At 40.3% G+C, this 20,547-nt stretch overlaps 1 protein-coding gene across 1 annotated transcript; it reads right to left on the reverse strand.

Moving 5' to 3' along the window:
• Positions 1 to 17,800: 17,800 nt before the first annotated feature.
• LOC109884528 (melanocortin receptor 5) lies at positions 17,801 to 19,865 on the reverse strand. Its single transcript, XM_020476492.2, has one exon. The coding sequence runs from the start codon at positions 19,801 to 19,803 to the stop codon at positions 18,778 to 18,780; it is 1,026 nt and encodes a 341-aa protein (XP_020332081.1). The 5' UTR covers positions 19,804 to 19,865; the 3' UTR covers positions 17,801 to 18,777.
• Positions 19,866 to 20,547: the final 682 nt, after the last annotated feature.

The raw sequence follows: 20,547 nt of genomic DNA on the forward strand, positions 1-20,547 counted from the left end.
GTGAAGCATTTATTTTGGCTGCAATTTCTGAGGCTGGTAACTCTAATAAACTTATCCTCTGCAGCAGAGGTAACTCTGGGTCTTCCTTTCTTGTGACGGTCCTCATGAGAGCCAGCTTCATCATAGCCCTTGATGGTTTTTGAGACTGCACTTGAAGATGTTGATATACAGAATAGTACATATTATGGCAAGAACAGCTCAAATAAGCGGAGATAAATGACAATCAATCATTCCTTCAAGACATGAAGGTCAGTCAATCCAGAAAATTTCAAGAAGTTAAACCATCAAGCGCTATTAAAACAACTCTCTCTCATGAGCCACAGGAAAGCTATTCTGAAGAATCTCAAATATAAAATATATTTAGATTTGTTTAAAACATGTTAGGGAGGATGTTCCTGTTGCGGGATCAAATCAGCGCATATTTTAGAGCGCCACCGAAAGTTTTCCATAAAACTCAAACTTTCATTAAAACACACATACAAGGTAGTGAATTAAAGCTACACTCGTTGTGAATCTAGCCACCAAGTCAGATTTGTAAAATGCTTTTCGGCGAAAGCATGAGAAGCGAATATCTGATAGCAAACACCCCCCAGAATACCAGACCGTCAACAAAACAACAGATTTTGCGGTAGCCGGCGCTACCCAAAACGCAGAAATAAAATATAAAACATTCATTACCTTTGACGAGCTTCTTTCTTGGCACTCCTATATGTCACATAAACATCACAATTGGGTCTTTTTCCCGATTAAATCCGTCATTGTATACCCAAAATGTGATTTGCTGAAGACCGGTCTGATCCAGGAAATTGCCCCTTTACAAGACGCAACGTCACTTTTTAAAATTACAAAAGTTGCCTATATACTTTTACAAATCACTTCAAATTACTTTTCTAAACCAACTTTAGGTATTAATAAACGTTAATAATCGATTAAATTGATCACGGGGCGATCTGTATTCGATAGCAGCAAGTCTTGAAATCATCGTCCATGTTTTCACATTCAGAACATCCTGTGGTGAGCCCAAAGAAAGGAAATGTGTCACGCTACCAAACCAAGGATAAAGCAGAATGAAAATGACAGCATTGGCGACATCGTGTGGAAGCTGTAGGCGTTTACAGGGGGTTTCCATGTATTTATTTCAGCCTTAGACAATACATTGACTGGCGGATGGATATTTTTTTTGTGTTTCGGGGAACAGTTTTTCGACGCATTTTGACTCCTTAAACACGTTATGTTATAGCCACAGACACGATTTAACCAGTTTTAGAGACTTCAGAGTGTTTTCTATACACACACACTTATCATATGCATATACTATATTCCTGGCATGAATAGCAGGATGCTGAAATGTTGCGCGATTTTTAACAAAAAGCTGCGAAAATTCGCATCATCCCAAAGAGGTTTTAATACTATTTTGGTTACTACATGATTCCATATGTTGTATTTCATAGTTTTGATGTCTTCACTAATATTCTACATTGTAGAAAATAGTAAAAATAAAGAAAATCCATTGAATGAGTAGGTGTGTCAAAATCTTTGACTGGTAGTGTATATTAATGAACTAACCCCAACCGTAACCATCCCATCTGGATGCCACCTGCAGAGAACATACACATACATTGTTTTTTTCAGCCAAACCACACAGGTGTATAAAATCGAGCACACAGCCATGCTGTGTCTCAATAGACAAACATTGACAAATATTCCCTTACCTTTAATGATCTTCATCAGAAAGCACTCCAGGAATCCCAGGTCCACATTAAATGTTCATTTTGTTCGATAATGTCCGTTATTTATGTCCAAATACCTCCTTTTGTTAGCGCGTTTGGTATACATATCCAAACGCTATTCTGGTCAGCGTTACTACAGACAAAAACTTTGTTACAGATCGAATAAAAATTTCAAGCTAAGTACAGAATCAATCATTAGGACGTTTTTAACATATAGATTCAATAAAGTTCCAACCGGAGTATTCCGATTGATGAGCAATGGAACACAAGTGGATACCATGAGGAATGCGCATTATCAGAAAATGGCTGACTGCCAGTCACCTGATAGATTCTGCTCTCATTCAGTCCCACAACACAGTAGAAGTCTCATTCAAATTTCTATAGATGGTTGACATCTAGTGGAACCCCTAGGAAGTGCAACATCAATAACTTCCTGACGCTACCCATCCCTTTAGCGGGATCATTGTCATCAACAACCGCTGAATTGCATAGCTCCAAATTCAAATAATATTACTAAACATATTTATATTCATGAAATCACAAGTGCAATATAGCAAAACACAGCTTAGCCTTTTATTAATCAACCTGTCGTGTCAGATTTTGAAAATATGCTTTACAGCGAAAGCAATCCAAGCGTTTGTGTAAATGTATCGATCGCTCGACAAAAAATTATGAACACCTAGCATCAAGTAGCTTGGTCACGAAAATCAGAAAAGCAATCAAATTAATAATTTACCTTTGATGATCTTCGGATGTTGTCACTCACGAGACTCACAGTTACACAATAAATGTTTATTTTGTTCCATAAAGATTATTTTTATATCCAAAATATCTCAGTTTGTTTGGCTCATTATGTATAGAAATCCACAGGAAAGAGCGGTCACGACAAAGCAGACAAATTCCAAATCGTATCCGTTATATCCACAGAAACATGTCAAAATTTTTTTTATAATCAATCCTCAGGTTGTTTTTGAAATATATAATCGATAATATATCAACCGCAACTGTCTTTTTCATTAGGAGAGGGAAAGGCAATGGCTGCCCAAACTCTGTTGCGCCAAGCAAAACGCTGCTGGCACCCGGCCATACAATGACGCAATGTTATCTTTCTCGCTCATTTTTCAAAATAAAAGCCTGAAACTATGTCTAAAGACTGACACCTTGAGGAAGCGGTAGGACAAGGAATCTGTTTGATATCCCTTTAAATGGAGCAAAGGCAGGCTATGGAACATTGAGTTTTCAAAATAGAAGCCAATACCTGGTTTGATTTTCCTCAGGGTTTCGCCTGCAATATCAGTTCTGTATTTTGACAGTTTGGAAACAATATTTGTATACATTTCAATCAGGACTGACTAATCAGAATACTATTATGTTACTGCATATGTACTAATCAGAATACTATTATGTTACTGAATATGTATGAATTTTCTTTTTAATCCTAGTACTGAATATAATGTGTGTAAATATAATCAAGAATTAGAACAATGACTGTCTGTACCATGGTAGAAATGAATGAACTTATAGCCAGACTGGCTAGAAGGCTTATCTACACAAGCTGGCCTTGGCTTGGTCATATATTATCTTAATAGGGGGAGACGATGTGAGAACCATACAGCCATTGTACTGGAGCGGAGATGACACGGGCTAGTACTAAAACTAATGACGTCATTTTCAGTTTATAACCTGTGGTAAAATGTATAATGGGCAGTACTCTCGTGAATAAACGCTGCTGATTGACTTTAAGACTGGGCTCTGTCCATTTTATACAAATAAGAGTCATACAAATTCTTATGAATTGACAGTGTTTAATTTTAATTGGGTATTTAAAGCAGAGGAATTTAATTCCTGCAACAGATAGATATAGGTCTGTAGCAGTTTTGGTCTAGAGTGTCTCCCCCTTTGAAGAGGGGGATGACCACGGCAGCTTTCCAATCTTTGGGGATCTCAGACGATACGAAAGAGAGGTTGAACAAGCTAGTAATAGGGGTTGTAACAATTTTGGCAGATACTTTGAACTTCTTGGAGACAGGGGGCAGTATTTTCACGTCCGGATGACATGCATGCCCAAATTCAACCTCCTGCTACTCATCCCCAGAGGATAAGATATGCATATTATTAGTAGATTTGGATAGAAAACACTCTGTTGTTTCTAAATCTGTTTGAATCATGTCTGTGAGTATAACAGAACTTATTTAGCAGGCGAAACCCCGAGGACAAACCGTTCAGAATTTTATTTTTTGGGGGTCACTCTTTTCAATTACTTTTCATTGGGAATCCAGATTTCTAAGGGACCTTCTTGCAGTTCCTACCGCTTCCACTCGATGTCACCAGTCTTTGGAAATTGGTAGAGGTTTTTCCTTTTTGTAATGAAGAAGCGGCCCTGTCCTGTCCTGTTTTTCCTCTTGTATTGAACACATATCATCCCGTCTTCAATTTTATTGATTATTTACATTAATAAATACCTAAAGTTATATTACAAAAGTAGTTTGAAATGTTTTGGCAAAGTTTACAGGTAACTTTTGAGATATTTTGTAGTCGCTTTGGAACCAGTGTTTTTCTGGATCAAACACGCCAAATAAATGGACATTAATCAAACAAAAGGACCATTTGTGATGTTTATGGGACATATTGGAGTGCCAACAAAAGAATCTCGTCAAAGGTAAGGCATGAATTATATGTTTATTTCTGCGTTTTGTGTCGCGTATTCAAGGTAGAAATATGCTTTTCTCTCTTGGTTTACGGAGGTGCTATCCTCAGATAATAACATTGTTTGCTTTCGCCGAAAAGCTTTTTTGAAATCTGACATATTGGCTGGATTCACAACAGGTGTAGCTTTAATTTGCTATCTTGTGTGTGTGATTTAATGAAAGTTAGATTTTTATAGTAATTTATTTGAATTTGGCACTCTGCATTTTCCCTGGCTTTTGGCCAGGTGGGACGCCCACATATCCCAGAGAGGTTAAGAAGGGAGGGTCCAGATTGTCTAGCCCAGCTGATTTGTAGCGGTCCAGATTTTGCAGCTCTTTCAGAACATCAGCTATCTGGATTTGGGTGAAGGAGAAATGGGAAGGCTTTGGCAAGTTGCAGTGAGGGGTGCAGGTCTGTTGACCGGGGTAAGGGTAGCCAGGTGGAAAGCATGGCCAGCCGTAGAAAAATGCCGTATTTGAAATTCTCAATTATCGCGGATTTATCAGTGGTGACAGTGATTCCTAGCCTCAGTGCAGTAGGCAGCTGGGAGGAGGTGCTCTTATTCTCCATGGACTTTACAGTGTCCCAGAACCTTTTGGTGTTAGTGCTACAGGATGCAAATTTCTGTTAGAAAAAGCTAGCCTTTGCTTTCCTAACTGCCTGTGTATATTGGTTCCTAACTTCCCTGAAAAGTTGCATACCGCGGGGGCTATTTGATGCTAATGCAGTACGCCACAGGATGTTTTTGTGCTGGTCAAGGTCAGTCAGGTCTGGAGTGAACCAAGGGCTATATCTGTTTCTGGTTCATTTTTTTTTATGGGGCATGCTTATTTAAGATGGTGAGGAAAGTACTTTTAAAGAACGACCAGGCATCCTCTACTGACGGAATTTTATTTATTTTACCTTTATTTAACCAGGCAAGTCAGTTAAGAACAAATTCTTATTTTCAATGACGGCCTGGGAACAGTGGGTTAACTGCCTGTTCAGGGGCAGAACGACAGATTTGTACCTTGTCAGCTCGGGGGTTTGAACTCACAACCTTCCGGTTACTAGTCCAACGCTCTAACCACTAGGCTACCCTGCCGCCCCAGGAATGAGGTCAATATCCTTCCAGGATACCCGGGCCAGGTCGATTAGAAATGCCTGCTCGCTGAAGTGTTTTAGGGAGCGTTTGACAGTGATGAGGGGTGGTCGCTTGACCGCAGACCCATTACAGACGCAGGCAATGAGGCAGTGATCGCTGAAATCCTGGTTGAAGACAGCCGAGGTGTATTTGGAGGGCAGGTTGGTTAGGATTATATCTATGAGGGTGCCCATGTTCACTGATTTGGGGTTGTACCTGGTGGGTTCATTTATAATTTGTGCTAGATTGAGAGCACCAAGTTTAGATTGTAGGATTGCTGGGGTGTTAAGCATGTCCCAGTCTAGGTCACCTAACATCGTGAGCTCGGAAGATAGATGGGGTGCAATTAATTTGCATATGGTGTCCAGGGCACAGCTGAGGGCAGAAGGTGGTCTATAGCAAGCGGCAACTGTAAGAGACTTGCTTCTGGAGAGGTGGATTTTTAAAAGTAGATGCTCAAATTGTTTGGGCACAGACCTGGATAGTAAGTCAGAGTTATTGCTAGAACATCATCCTGAATACAACAATGTTACTGCTAGTACATCATCCAACATCTTAAGGATCTGCCCCCTTTTCTCAATTTTCACCTCAATTTTCACCTAAAATGACATACCCAAGTCTAACTGCCTGTAGCTCAGGACCTGAAGCAAGGATGTGCATATTCTTGATACCATTTGAAAGGAAGCACTTTGACGATTGTGGAAATGTGAAATGAATGTAGGAGAATATAACACATTAACTCTGGTTAAAGATGTGTATTTTTTGTACCATCATCTTTGAAATGCAAGAGAAAGGCCATAATCTATTATTCCAGCCCAGGTGCAATTTAGATATTGGCCACTAGATGGCAGCAGTGTATGTGCAAAGTTTTAGACTGATCCAATCAACCATTGCATTTCTGTTCAAAATGTTGTATCAAGACTGCCCAAATGTGTCTAATTGGTTTATTAATAATTTTTAAAGTTCATAACTGTGCACTCTCTTCAAACAATAGCATGGTACAGTATTATTTCACTGTAATAGCTACTGTAAATTGGACAGTGAAGTTAGATAAACAAGAATGTAAGCTTTCTGCCAATATCAGACATGTCTATGTCCTGGGAAATGTTCTTGTTACTTACAACGTCATGCTAATCACATTAACACACATTAGCTCAACTGTCCCGAGGGTGGTATACTGATCTGTAGAGATCCTTTTGCAGACTACCTTTGAATGCTGCCAACATACTGACTCATCTCTAGCCACTTTAATAATTAGAAATGGCATGTAATAAATGTATCACTAGTCACTTTAAACAATGCCACTTTATATAATGTTTACATACCCTACATTACTCATATCATATGTATATATACTGTACTCTATACCATCTACTGCATCTTTATGTAATAAATGTATCACTAGTCACTTTAAACATTGCCACTTTATATAATGTTTACATACCCTACATTATTCATCTCATATGTATATACTGTACTCTATACCTGTCACGCCCTGGTCTTAGTATTTTGTGTTTTCTTTATTATTTTGGTCAGGCCAGGGTGTGACATGGGTTATTTATGTGGTGTGTTTTGTCTAGTTTTTTTGTAGGTTATGGGATTGTGGTGTAGTATAGTTGTCTAGAAAAGTCTATGGTTGCCTGGAGTGGTTCTCAATCAGAGGCAGTTGTTTATCGTTGTCTCTGATTGGCAACCATATTTAGGCAGCCATATTCTTTGAGTGTTTCGTGGGTGATTGTTCCTGTTTCTGTGTTTGCACCAGATAGGGCTGTTTTTGGTTTTTCATGTTACGTTTATTGTTTTGTGTGGTTCGTTATAATCTTTATTAAAGATGTTTAATAATAACCACGCTGCGTTTTGGTCCTCCTCTCTTTCGACGGAAGAAATCCTTAACAATACCATCTACTGCATCTTGCCATCTTGATGTAATGTATCACTAGCCACTTTAAACAATGCCACTTTATATAATGTTTACATACCCTACATTATTCATCTCATATGTATATACTTTACTCTATACCATCTACTGAATCTTGTCTATGCCGTTCGGCCATCGCTCATCCATATATTTTTATATACATATTCTTAATTATTCCTTCACACTTTTGTGTTTTAGGTAGTTGTTGTGAAATTGTTAGATTACTTGTTAGATATTACTGCATGATCGGAACTAGAATCACAAGCATTTCGCTACACTTGCATTAACATCTGGTAACCATGTATATGTGCCAAATACATTTGATTTGATATTGATTGACCTAGAGAACTTTGGAAAAGTTTGAAATGAGGAGTACTGTCAAATGTTTGAATATGTAAATGTAAGGTGAACCTAACTTTCACTTTGTGCAGTTATGTAGCCTAGTCAACTAGTCCCATAGGTTCTTGGCATGTACACTGCCAGGCTGGGCTTATCAGTGGAGGCTGGTGGGAGGAGCATTAGGAGGAGAGGCTCATTGTAAGTACTGAAATGGAATAAATATGTTTGATTCCGGTCCATTAATACCATTCCAACCATTACAATGAGCCCGTCATCCCATCGCTCCTCCCACCAGCCTTATCTGACCCATTTATTATTTCATGTTCAAATGTTTCTATGAACATGAAGATAATTAACTAAGCTTTCCAGGTCCCAGTATTCTTCATAATTGAATAGAATTACTTCCATTTCAATCATCTCAACCACACTGCACACTGCCCTAACCCATCTGGACAAGAGGAATACCTATGTGAGAATGCTGTTCATTTAAAACCATAGTACCCTCCAAGCTCGTCATCAAGCTCGAGACCCTTGGTCTCGACCCCGCCCTGTGCAACTGGGTACTGGACTTCCTGACGGGCCGCCCCCAGGTGGTGAGGGTAGGCAACAACATCTCCACCCCGCTGATCCTCAACACTGGAGCCTCACAAGGGTGCGTTCTGAGCCCTCTCCTGTACTCCCTGTTCACCCACGACTGCGTGGCCACGCACACCTCCAACTCAATCATCAAGTTTGCGGACGACACAACAGTGGTAGGCTTGATTACCAACAACGACGAGACGGCCTCCAGGGAGGAGGTGAGGGCCCTCGGAGTGTGGTGTCAGGAAAATAACCTCACACTCAATGTCAACAAAACTAAGGAGATGATTGTGGACTTCAGGAAACAGCAGAGGGAACACCCCCCCTATCCACATCGATGGAACAGTAGTGGAGAGGGTAGCAAGCTTTAAGTTCCTCGGCATACACATCACAGACAAACTGAATTGGTCCACCCACACAGACAGCATCGTGAAGAAGGCGCAGCAGCACCTCTTCAACCTCAGGAGGCTGAAGAAATTTGGCTTGTCACCAAAAGCACTCACAAACTTCTACAGATGCACAATCGAGTGCATCCTGGCGGGCTGTATCACTGCCTGGTACGGCAACTGCTCCGCCCACAACCGTAAGGCTCTCCAGATGGTAGTGAGGTCTGCACAACGCATCACCGGGGGCAAACTACCTGCCCTCCAGGACACCTACACCACCCGATGTTACAGGAAGGCCATAAAGATCATCAAGGACAACAACCACCCGAGCCACTGCCTGTTCACCCCGTTATCATCCAGAAGGCGAGGTCAGTACAGATGCATCAAAGCTGGGACCGAGAGACTGAAAAACAGCTTCTTCTGTGACAAAGGTTAGTGTAGAAGTGTACAGAATTATATATTTCTTAATTCCATTCTTTTACTTTTAGATGTGTGTGTATTGTTGTGAATTGTTAGATACTACTGCACTGTTGGAGTTAGGAACACAAGCATTTCACTACACCTGCAATAACATCTGCTAAAAATGTGTATGTGACCAATAACATCTACTAAAAATGTGTATGTGACCAATAACAACTACTAAAAATGTGTATGTGACCAATACAATTTAATTTGAAGTGGAGCAAAGTATGGCGAGCAGGTCTCGCCAGGCTGATGTGAATGTGGTTTAAGGGCGAGTTAAGGTTGTGTTACCAAAAGCTGGGTCTCAATGAGTTGAGTCTTGGGGCCTAGGGTTAAGGTTTAATTTATCAAAAAAATACTTGGGTTTCTATTGTCATATGCTATTGATCTGATTTGTTCATTTATTTGTTGCAACATTGCAGATTTGCACAGGGACTACACTTGGGGCAAGTTGATATGATAGAAGATGGCATTGTACAGAGCTCAAGGACTCGACAAGAATAACAAAAAACCTGAGAAAGGTGAGAGGTGCATTGTGATTGTTACAGTTGTCGAACAACACAAAATTATGAGCAATTTTGACTCTGAAAAAGCTCCAGTTTTGTTTACCTACATTCACTCTGAGGAAATTTTTGCCAACTTACAAACAGTATGTAAAAGGGTGTTTTAATGATCAGGTTTTTGGAATATTTCATTCATTATTTACTTATAGGGGCTACCCAAGGTTTTCAACATTTAGCTTGCTTTGCCACCCATCCAGACCAGTGTTTCCCATAGGTATTTAGGTCCCTTGTCTTGGTGACCGGCCGGGAAGGGCAGCATGGTGAGACTCGGGAGACGTGAGTCACTGCCCTAATTTATTATTCTTGTGAGCCAACACTGTTGAGGCAAATTAAGTAAAAGCTGTTACAAATGTGTTTTGAATACTGCTTTTAGAGCTGCATCTAACAACTATTTTTATAATCAATCTGTCAGTTATTACTCAATTTGTTAGAATTTTAAGAAGCCTGTGTTGCTGACTGTATATAGGATGTGTTTTATCAAATATTAAAATGTTGACAGTGCATTACAGTGCAAATAGCAACAGCAGACAAACTCAAACTCAGTTATTTTGTGACTTCCATTAATGTGTATTTCCACATGAGACCGATTAAGACGATTTGGGAATATAAGTGAGATTTGATTTCGGTAGTCCTCCTAGAGAAGTTGATGGTCATGCTTCCCTGGGACACCCAAGTCTTCTCATATCACTAACATTTGTCTTACCTCTAATTATTGAAGATTTCCAACAAAGCCCTGAGGAGGTTCGAAAGATTCTCTGGATAGAGAAAGGAATAAGATTATTAGTTTTGATGTAGTAACATTCATTGTCTGGGCTTCAAAACTAAGAGATCATTTGGTAATATTACTTATGTAATCAGTTGCCTTTTTAGAGAACAGTGGTTCTTCCTTTAAAAGTCGTGTCATACTGCAGCACACCTTGCGGGCTGCCGCAGAATTCTATGGCACGTTATTTAATTGTCAGCAATTGTTACCATTAATGCTAATTAGTGCTAGTTTGTCCACCAGAGGGCAAATTTGAGAAGCATTTGATAGCCTTAAATATTGGCTGTACGAAATCATTTAAAAACCTTTTTTTGTAAGAACATAATATATGGGATTGATTTTAAGAAATGTTGCTTTAAACTAGTTAGGGATAGGCGGGATGCAAATGTCTCAACTGGCCAATTGTCAGGGAAAATGCAGAGCGCCAGATTCAAATAAAATGCTATAAAATTCAAACCTTCATTAAATCACACATGTAAGATACTCAATTAAAGCTACACTCGTTGTGAATCCAGCCAACATGTCAGATTTAAAAAATGCTTTTCGGAGAAAGCATAAGAAGCTATTATCTGATAGCCTGCACCATCTGCACCAGCAGTAAACAAAGGAGCATATTTCAACCCTGCAGGCGCTACACAAAACGTTTAAATAAAATATAAAACATGCATTACCTTTGACGAGCTTCTTTTGTTGGCACTCCAAAATGTCCCATAAACATCACAATTGGTCCTTTTGTTTGATTAATTCAGTCTATATATATCCAAAATGTTCATTTATAAAGAGCGTTTGATCCAGAAAAAAACAGCTTACAAAAATGCAACGTCACTACAAAATATTTCAAAAGTTGCCTATAAACTTTGTCAAAATATTTCAAACTACTTTTGTAATACAACTTTAGGTATTTTTAAACGTTAATAATCGATCAAATTGTAGACGGGGCAATCTGTCTTCAATGCAGGAAAGAAAACAACCCAGTGCCACTTTTCACATCTTGCGCAACTCACAAAAGTGTCCCCAGTTCCTAGTTGGCCTACTTCTTCATTGCACAAAGGAATAACCTCAACCAAATTCCAAAGACTGGTGACATCCAGTGGAAGCGGTAGAAACTGAAAACAGGTCCCTAAGAAATATCCCTTGGCAATAACAAGGCAGGGAACAGAGAGGCAAAAAAAAGAATTCTGAACAGTTAGTCCTCTGGGTTTTGCCTGCTACATAAGTTCTGTTATACTCACAGACATGATTCAAACAGTTTTAGAAACTTCAGAGTGTTTTCTATCCAAATCTACTAATATTATGCATAGCTTATATTCTTGGCATGGGTAGCAGGAAGTTGAAATTGGGCACGCTATTTATCCAAAAGTGATTTTTTTGCCCCCTAGCCCCAAGAGGTTAATTCATTTGACTAATATAATGGTGTTTCTATTCCAAAAAAAATGAAACCCTCAGGATTTCCGTTAGGGTAGAATGGAAAATATGGCGCTGTACAACATGACAGTCGGGAGTAGGCTACAGTACTAAGAGCATAACATTTCCACACCCTACTTGTAGTCTAACCAATACCCAAATGGAGATTCAGTGAAAATAAAAATCTCATTGAATCATCAAGACCAGTCCCCATGCTTTTCTCAGAGCAGTGCTGTCTTGACCTCTGACCTCTGCTGTCTTACAGTAAGCAACAATTTTTTTTACCCTCATTAGTTCCAATTTTTCTGTCATTCTGTGATATTTATTCCCATAGTAATTCATTATGGATCCATAAGGAAATAAACATCTGCATTTTGAAAGAGTATTTTCATCATTATTTTGTTAGCTAAAGCATAAAGATGCTGATGAAGAATTAAAGTACTGTACAGTGTATGCTTTATCCAACATTTTGTGGTTGCATGAGGTCGTCCACACGCACTTTAAACATTTGGATAATAAAGCATTTAATGCATTTTAAAGATAGAAGCTACCTACATTTGTTTATTAGGCTACTGTGCAGTCTGACAAGTAAACATAGCACACAGTACATACTGTAGTAAACATGGTATAGTGCCTAATTGCTTACATAAGGGAGAGCAGGCCATGTCTAGATTTTCCCGGTGACCTCAAGTACACATTAACTCTGTCTTTAATGCTTTTTCGGGTTGAATCAGTCATGGACAAAAACTTCTGAGACAGTATTAATGATGAACACCCGTAGGTTCACTGGTAAGCCACATTTGCCTCAGGATCCATCCCAGTTGGTGCCCACTCGTGGTATCTCTCTTCGGTTACAGAACCTTGGAATAGCAGAACAGCATAACGATCCGGACGGCCCTTGCTGTGCCTGGTGAGCAGTTGGTCAAGTTCTGTTGTCAGAAGAGGAATGGAAATGTCAGGGTGAACCGACGACATAACGAACCCGCCAGGTATGTTGACTCTGCCTGTCGGAGGTGGAGTTCCAAAGCTCACAGGTGTACCTGGCATGGATTGTGACATCATCTCGTTCCTTGCCCTCTTCAATGAGTCATTCTCCGCCTGACTCTCCACCAATGCCGCCTGACAGGGCATGTTCACTAACAAGCGGTAAATTGCTGCGTGCCTTTTAGGCCGCCCATTGTGACTTGCTTGTGGGCGTGCTGGCAGCATATAGCAGCAAGTTTGATTGTGCGTGAAGAATTCAACATAGCAAGTTTGTATGAAGGTCTGGTTATTAAATGGGTAAATAGTTCAATTGTAATATGCTCTAAAACGCTCTGGTGACAAACACACTTTGCTTCCCTGTTTCTAATTGTCCACATGGCTGGAGAACCTATTCAAGTAAGTAAAAAAGCCTATGAATTATTTGATAACTAGCTACAGTGCAGGTTAACTCATATGAGCTGCTAAATGAGCTAACTAGTTGACTAGCTAGCTATCTAGCCAACTTTACATACTGTATAGATAGCTAGCTAAGTGATTAAATATCACCAGCTACCTAACTTCATATTAGCTAGCTATCTGGATGTATTTATCACTGTAAAAAACAACTCCAAATGCATTTGTAGGTAGCTATGGTAGCTAACAACCATGGACGAGAGTGAAAGGATAGCAGCCCCAATTGTCAAAGTGAGAGACTAGGCTATTCTCGATAGGGCAGGTACTTGTGTATTTCCAGTCCCTAGAAGTGAAGACGTAGACTATAGTAACATAATATTCAATGCGATGTAATTTAAGTATAATGAAGTCTGTTTCTTGTGAGGTTTTCTGCCCTCAGATAAAGATAGCTATGAAAGCCTGTCTACAGATGAAGAGGTCCCAATGAAGAGCAGTGGTTCTCAGTCCTGGTTGTGGGGACTCAAAGGGGCACATTGTTGTTTTTGCCTTAGTACTGCACAGCTGATTCAAATTATCAACTCATCATCAAGCCTCAAGTGGTATGTATATATTAATTTGTGATGCTATCCTTGATATGATCATGTTACTGTCACATGCTACACACGCACATGTGTGTGCAGATACAACTATCAATCCAATATTATCATGATTTGTTATCAGGGATATTATACTTTAGTAATCCACAATAACCTGGTGATGTAAAAGTCTAATAATGTCATTGTCTTCCATATTCCTACAGATAACTTGTCACTGGAGATTCTTTCAAAACGATTGCCTAAAGTTACCGTGTAACACTGCAAGGTCCGGTGACCAGGGCCATCTGGGATTGCCTCCTGGAGGAATTCAGAAGTGTGAAGGCTACCTGTGTCCTGCATAACTTCATGAGGATGGACATAAGGACCAGGAGGGGGTCTGCAGCTCGCTGCCGTGTGCTAGAGGAGAAGTGTGGTGCTCTGCAGGATGTTTCAAGGATGGGGCCCAACAACGCAGCAAGAGAGGCAATCTGTGTGCGGGAGATCTTCACCTCCTACTTTTTCAAAGAATGTGCTGTTCCCTGGTAACAGCATAGACTACACTATGCACAACCGAAGGCTTTTTAAGAGCCATTCACATTGCAATAAGTGTATCCTTCCGTTAACTTAGCTATATCAACTGCAGTTATTCAATTCTCAGTTTCTCTCCCTTTGTTTTCTACTTCTCAGGTGAGGGGGCTGTTTAGGTAAGGGTGTGATGTCTGTACAAAAATAAAACAGGCTATTTTAAGTCACCCATATTGAAAAAATGTAGAACAATTAGACACCCTACAACCCACACCTACACACTCATGTATCAATCTGATTGATGGATTGTGTTGTGCAGTAAGCAGGCTCAGGTGTATAACTGTGGCTCCTTCCACCTTCAAAGAATAGGCAAGAGGGCCAACCATGGAGAATAGTAAGACTCTTCATTATTTCTATAACTATGCTATATTGTTTGTCCTCGTATGTCCGTTCATGTTTTTCAGCATGAAGTACTCTGCAGCCACTTAGTGTGGACACCAGGTTAGGCCAGACACACAGATTCCTGTTGAACACTCACTTTAACTACATTATTTTCTCAATAACAGTCTCTCTCCTTCCCTTTATCCCTCTCTCCCCTTCTCCCTAAATCCTTTAGGTTATATCAGCTTTGTCCGTGAAGCCCTCCCACATCTGAACTGGCTACGTAGAGGGCACAGCATGATCAGAGGTGAGAGGTCACTTGGTCAGGTCGACAGGAAGTATTATTAAAGAGATGCTTTACACTGAAATACAGGTAGAGATGCAGTAGTTCCAGAGTTAATGATCCAAGGTCAGTTTTTCATTTCACCTCCTGATGGTTATGATGACTGACAGTGTTAGAATAAAAACCAAAACAAGGCTTAAACATGCTCTCTCTCTCTCCATCTGTCTCTCGTCTGCAGGTATGTTTTGATGTGAGAGAGGATGCCAACCCCAGTCCCGTCATCACCACCTCACCCGCTCTTAACATAACCTTCGGGCTGACTGGGAGCCCAAGGCTGGTTAGGAAACACAACTGGAGAAACTATTATGTAACTGTGATGAACTGAGAGAATATTAGGATAGCACTGTGATTCATTAATCAAATGCTGCCCTCCCTGCTCCTCTGTTCTTACCACTTCCCCTTTGTCTTTAACACCTCTCTCCCCACCTCTTTCTTCCTCTATTTTTACAATGCACAACAGACGTGCATTGAAGTAAAGATTGAACTTGTATTTATAATAGAATATTACAATTATAATATGTATAATGCATGTATTATGTATTTATAACACCTGGATAATGAGCATCTTTCAATTAAGCGTTTCACATTCTCTACTGGTTAAAATGAAGTCTCTCATTTGATGAAATACTACACCTATCCTGTGTTTATCAAATCAATACAGATTAAGGCAATTAGACAAAGATATGAACCGGTTTTAGAGTATTTACATGATGCATAGGAAGTGAAGTGTACTGTTTTTTAAAATTATATTTCTGTATACAGTTGAAGTCAGAAGTTTACATACGCTTATGTTGGAGTTATTAATGTACACTACTCTGTTATAAACACACGTATTACTATTTAGTTACATATTAGTGAATGGATACTACTCTGTTATAAACACACGTATTACTATTTAGTTACATATTAGTGAATGGATACTACTCTGTTATAAACACACTATTTAGTTACATATTAATGAATGTAGACTACTCTGTTATAAACACACGTATTACTGTTTAGTTACATATTAATGAATGTACACTACTCTGTTATAAACACACTATTTAGTTATATATTAATGACTGTAGACTACTCTGTTATAAACACACTTATTACTGTTTAGTTGCATATTAATGAATGTACACTACTCTGTTATAAACACACTATTTAGTTACATATTAATGAATGGACAATACTCTGTTATAAACACACGTATTACTGTTTAGTTACATATTAGTGAATGTAGACTACTCTGTTATAAACAGACTATTTAGTTACATATTATTGAATGGACACTACTCTGTTATAAACACACTTGTTACTTTTTAGTTACATGTTAATGAATTTTGATTTTATTTTATTTTTTTATTTCACCTTTATTTAACCAGGTAGGCTAGTTGAGAACAAGTTCTCATTTGCAACTGCGACCTGGCCAAGATAAAGCATAGCAGTGTGAACAGACAACACAGAGTTACACATGGAGTAAACAATTAACAAGTCAATAACACAGTAGAAAAAAAAGGGGAGTCTATATACATTGTGTGCAAAAGGCATGAGGAGGTAGGCGAATAATTACAATTTTGCAGATTAACACTGGAGTGATAAATGATCAGATGGACATGTACAGGTAGAGATATTGGTGTGCAAAAGAGCAGAAAAGTAAATAAATAAAAACAGTATGGGGATGAGGTAGGTGAAAATGGGTGGGCTATTTACCGATAGACTATGTACAGCTGCAGCGATCGGTTAGCTGCTCAGATAGCAGATGTTTGAAGTTGGTGAGGGAGATAAAAGTCTCCAACTTCAGCGATTTTTGCAATTCGTTCCAGTCACAGGCAGCAGAGTACTGGAACGAAAGGCGGCCAAATGAGGTGTTGGCTTTAGGGATGATCAGTGAGATACACCTGCTGGAGCGCGTGCTACGGATGGGTGTTGCCATCGTGACCAGTGAACTGAGATAAGGCGGAGCTTTACCTAGCATGGACTTGTAGATGACCTGGAGCCAGTGGGTCTGGCGACGAATATGTAGCGAGGGCCAGCCGACTAGAGCATACAAGTCGCAGTGGTGGGTGGTATAAGGTGCTTTAGTGACAAAACGGATGGCACTGTGATAAACTGCATCCAGTTTGCTGAGTAGAGTGTTGGAAGCAATTTTGTAGATGACATCGCCAAAGTCGAGGATCGGTAGGATAGTCAATTTTACTAGGGTAAGTTTGGCGGCGTGAGTGAAGGAGGCTTTGTTGCGGAATAGAAAGCCGACTCTTGATTTTCGATTGGAGATGTTTGATATGAGTCTGGAAGGAGAGTTTACAGTCTAGCCAGACACCTAGGTACTTATAGATGTCCACATATTCAAGGTCGGAACCATCCAGGGTGGTGATGCTGGTCAGGCGTGCGGGTGCAGGCAGCGAACGGTTGAAAAGCATGCATTTGGTTTTACTAGCGTTTAAGAGCAGTTGGAGGCCACGGAAGGAGTGTTGTATGGCATTGAAGCTCGCTTGGAGGTTAGATAGCACAGTGTCCAAAGACGGGCCGGAAGTATATAGAATGGTGTCATCTGCATATGCGAATGGACACTTTTATTTCAAAAAACAGAAGAGCATTTTCATAATTTTATTTACTGGAGGACATATGACAAAAAAATTTAAATAAATTGTGTTCAATCAATTTTATTAGTGGAGTGCCTTTGTTACAACTATGAAATAGAAAGCATATGTGTTGGAACATGGTAACAGCTTATTTTTATAACTACCCCAAAATACCAAGTGGTTAAAAGATAAAAACTTCAGCAGCCTCAACATCATTATAAGTGCCACGTGGCCTTGATAAATAGTGAAACTCAGCACAAAAGCAATAAAGGCATTCTATTGAATATAAGTGTAGATATGACAGCAGATTAAAATAGTAAATTATTGTCAGCTCGTGCTTGTGTGTATCTTCACTCAATGGCATCAGTTGGATTTAATTTAGCTGTTATCCCTTGTCCTAACAGTTGACACAACTTTCACTTGCTTGACACACTTTGACGTACCTTTGTTTGGTTATAGTGCGTAATAGTCTTCTTTTTATTGTGTTCCTGTCATCTTGTCATTCTTCAGCACCTTTGTGGAGTATAACGGCTGTTCAGGTGCTTTATTTTGCACAGAGGGAGGGGGCGCACGTCTAACTTTGTTCATTGTGCCGGCCACAAGGAACTTGTTCTCCAATGACAGTGAAGAAGTTGTCCATGGTGACATTACTCCCCTTGCCTCATCCCCACATTCTTTGACACTCGCTCACCTGCTGCCTGATGTGTATTGAAAGCCGTTCAGCATGTACAATTACTCACGCTCTCACTGTGTAGCCTACTCCAAGTAGGCCAGAGTAGGCTGATGAGACTGCTTTGATTCGGTGGATGGATATACACTGTAGGGTCAAAATGACTGCTTTAGCAGTTCTACTGTTAAGGAAAGGGTTAACAAAGGGTTCTACAAGTTGAGCTTAATCAGACTGCATTGGGACAAGGCAGTCTAAGACACATTTTAATAAGACAGTCTTCTACTCCAATGCACTCTGTTCATGTACTCTGTTCATGCCCAAATCCTGCTGACTAAACCACACGTAGGACCCATGGCCAAAGAGTCTATAAGGGTAAGAGTTCTATGGCACTCCAGGTTTATAGCACACAGGGAGACACTCAAACACGTTCCTCAGGCTGTAGCAACCGATAATCTCCTTAAAGGTTTTCCTCATCTCCTGACTCCTGAAGGCGTAGATCAGAGGGTCGATCACAGAGTTACACATGATGAGGATGAGGTACATGTTGAAGTGAGACATGAAGCACACACAGTACAGGTTTCTGGGGCAGGAGATCATCAGGATAAGATGGAGGAAGAAGGGTGCCCAGCAGACGATGAAGATGCCCAGGAGGATTGTGAGAGTGATGGCTCCCTTCATGCTGGCCCTCTGGTGGATGGAGTTGTACCCTGGCAGAGCCGCGATGCGCTTGACGTGGGAGCGAGCCAGCATGAACATGTGGCTGTACAGCGAGGCCATGAGCACCAGCATGGTGAAGAACATGGACACCAAGCAAATGATAACAGGGGTGGTGTCGGAGTACATGATAAAGACGATGCCGCAGCCCGTGCAGAAGGTCCAGATGGCTCCGATGATGAGAGCGGCCCGTCTATGGGTCATGATGCTGTGGTAACGCAAAGCGTAGAAGATGGTCACATACCGGTCCACAGCGATGGCCAGGAGAGAACACATAGACGCCACCACTGATATACAGATCATGGAGTCAAAGACGTTGTCCATCTGACGAATAAAATGGTCGTCCACAATGAGCTGCCGGTTGGTCAGCAGGTAGATGATGATGGTCTCCCAGGCGTTGGAGACGCTGACCAGCATGTCGGCCACAGCCAGCGAACACACAAAGAAGTACATGGGGGAGTGGAGGTTCTTGTTCTTGATGATGGCGCAGATGACCAGGATGTTCTCCAACAAACTGATAATACCCAGGATGAGGAAGACCTCTGTGGCGATGTTGAGCTGCTCACACGCCTTGGGTTTGGTGAGGAAATTAGGGGCCACAGTGGTGTTGGGGTTGTAGTACAGCTCGCTGGAGTTGGCGAACCGAGCCCACATCGGCAGAGACATGGTCGTCATTTCCTCCATAGGGTTCATCTTTATAGCTTTGAGTTTACCTTCAGCTCTCTCTCTTTTCAACTCACTGGCACGTTGTCAGGAGCATCCTGTTCCTATGGGGAATTAAGAGGAAGAGGATTTAGTATGAGGGACAGGAATTAACTTTAATAGATACTATACAGTGAGCTCGCAAAGTTTTTGGACAGTGACACATGAGTTGTTGTTTTGGCTTTGAACCCCATATTGGATGAACCATTTAGAAATTACAGGGCTTTTTGAACATAGTTCCCCCATTTTAGGGGCCAAAAGAATTGGGACAAATTAACTTATGTTAAAGATGCACTCCGTAGAAATCGCTCCGCCATTTCCTGTTTGCTTAAATTCTAATAGTTCACCTAATTTCCATTGATGTGAAGAAACAAACAAGTTTAGTGTAGAGAATCATTGTACCATCTATACCACTGTGAAATATGTTTTCCATGACCACAAATATTGTATTTTCTGCTGTTTGAAGCTGGTGTACAAAACTGAAAGTAAAAGAAGCAAAAACTAAACTTAAAAACGGGAAGCATAGAAATAGTGCACATAGAAGAGATATAACCCTTCTTAGTCTGGCTTTCAGTGACACACATACAATATGCAGGCACGTCTCCACTAATGAATGTAACTGTGTCCTCACATAGCTCTTGTCTATGCTTCTCTGTACACTAGTTGGTGTAAATGAAAATCCATGTATGTATTTGTGGTGTTCAAACCTTCACAGTAGTCACATGTACAGGGTTG

This window comes from Oncorhynchus kisutch, linkage group LG17 (assembly GCF_002021735.2).
Source record: "Oncorhynchus kisutch isolate 150728-3 linkage group LG17, Okis_V2, whole genome shotgun sequence".
Taxonomy (NCBI): domain Eukaryota; kingdom Metazoa; phylum Chordata; class Actinopteri; order Salmoniformes; family Salmonidae; genus Oncorhynchus; species Oncorhynchus kisutch.

Excerpts from the sequence above, each read along its gene's own strand:
- LOC109884528 (XM_020476492.2), bottom strand. The coding sequence starts at position 19,803 with ATGAACCCTATGGAGGAAATGACGACCATGTCTCTGCCGATGTGGGCT.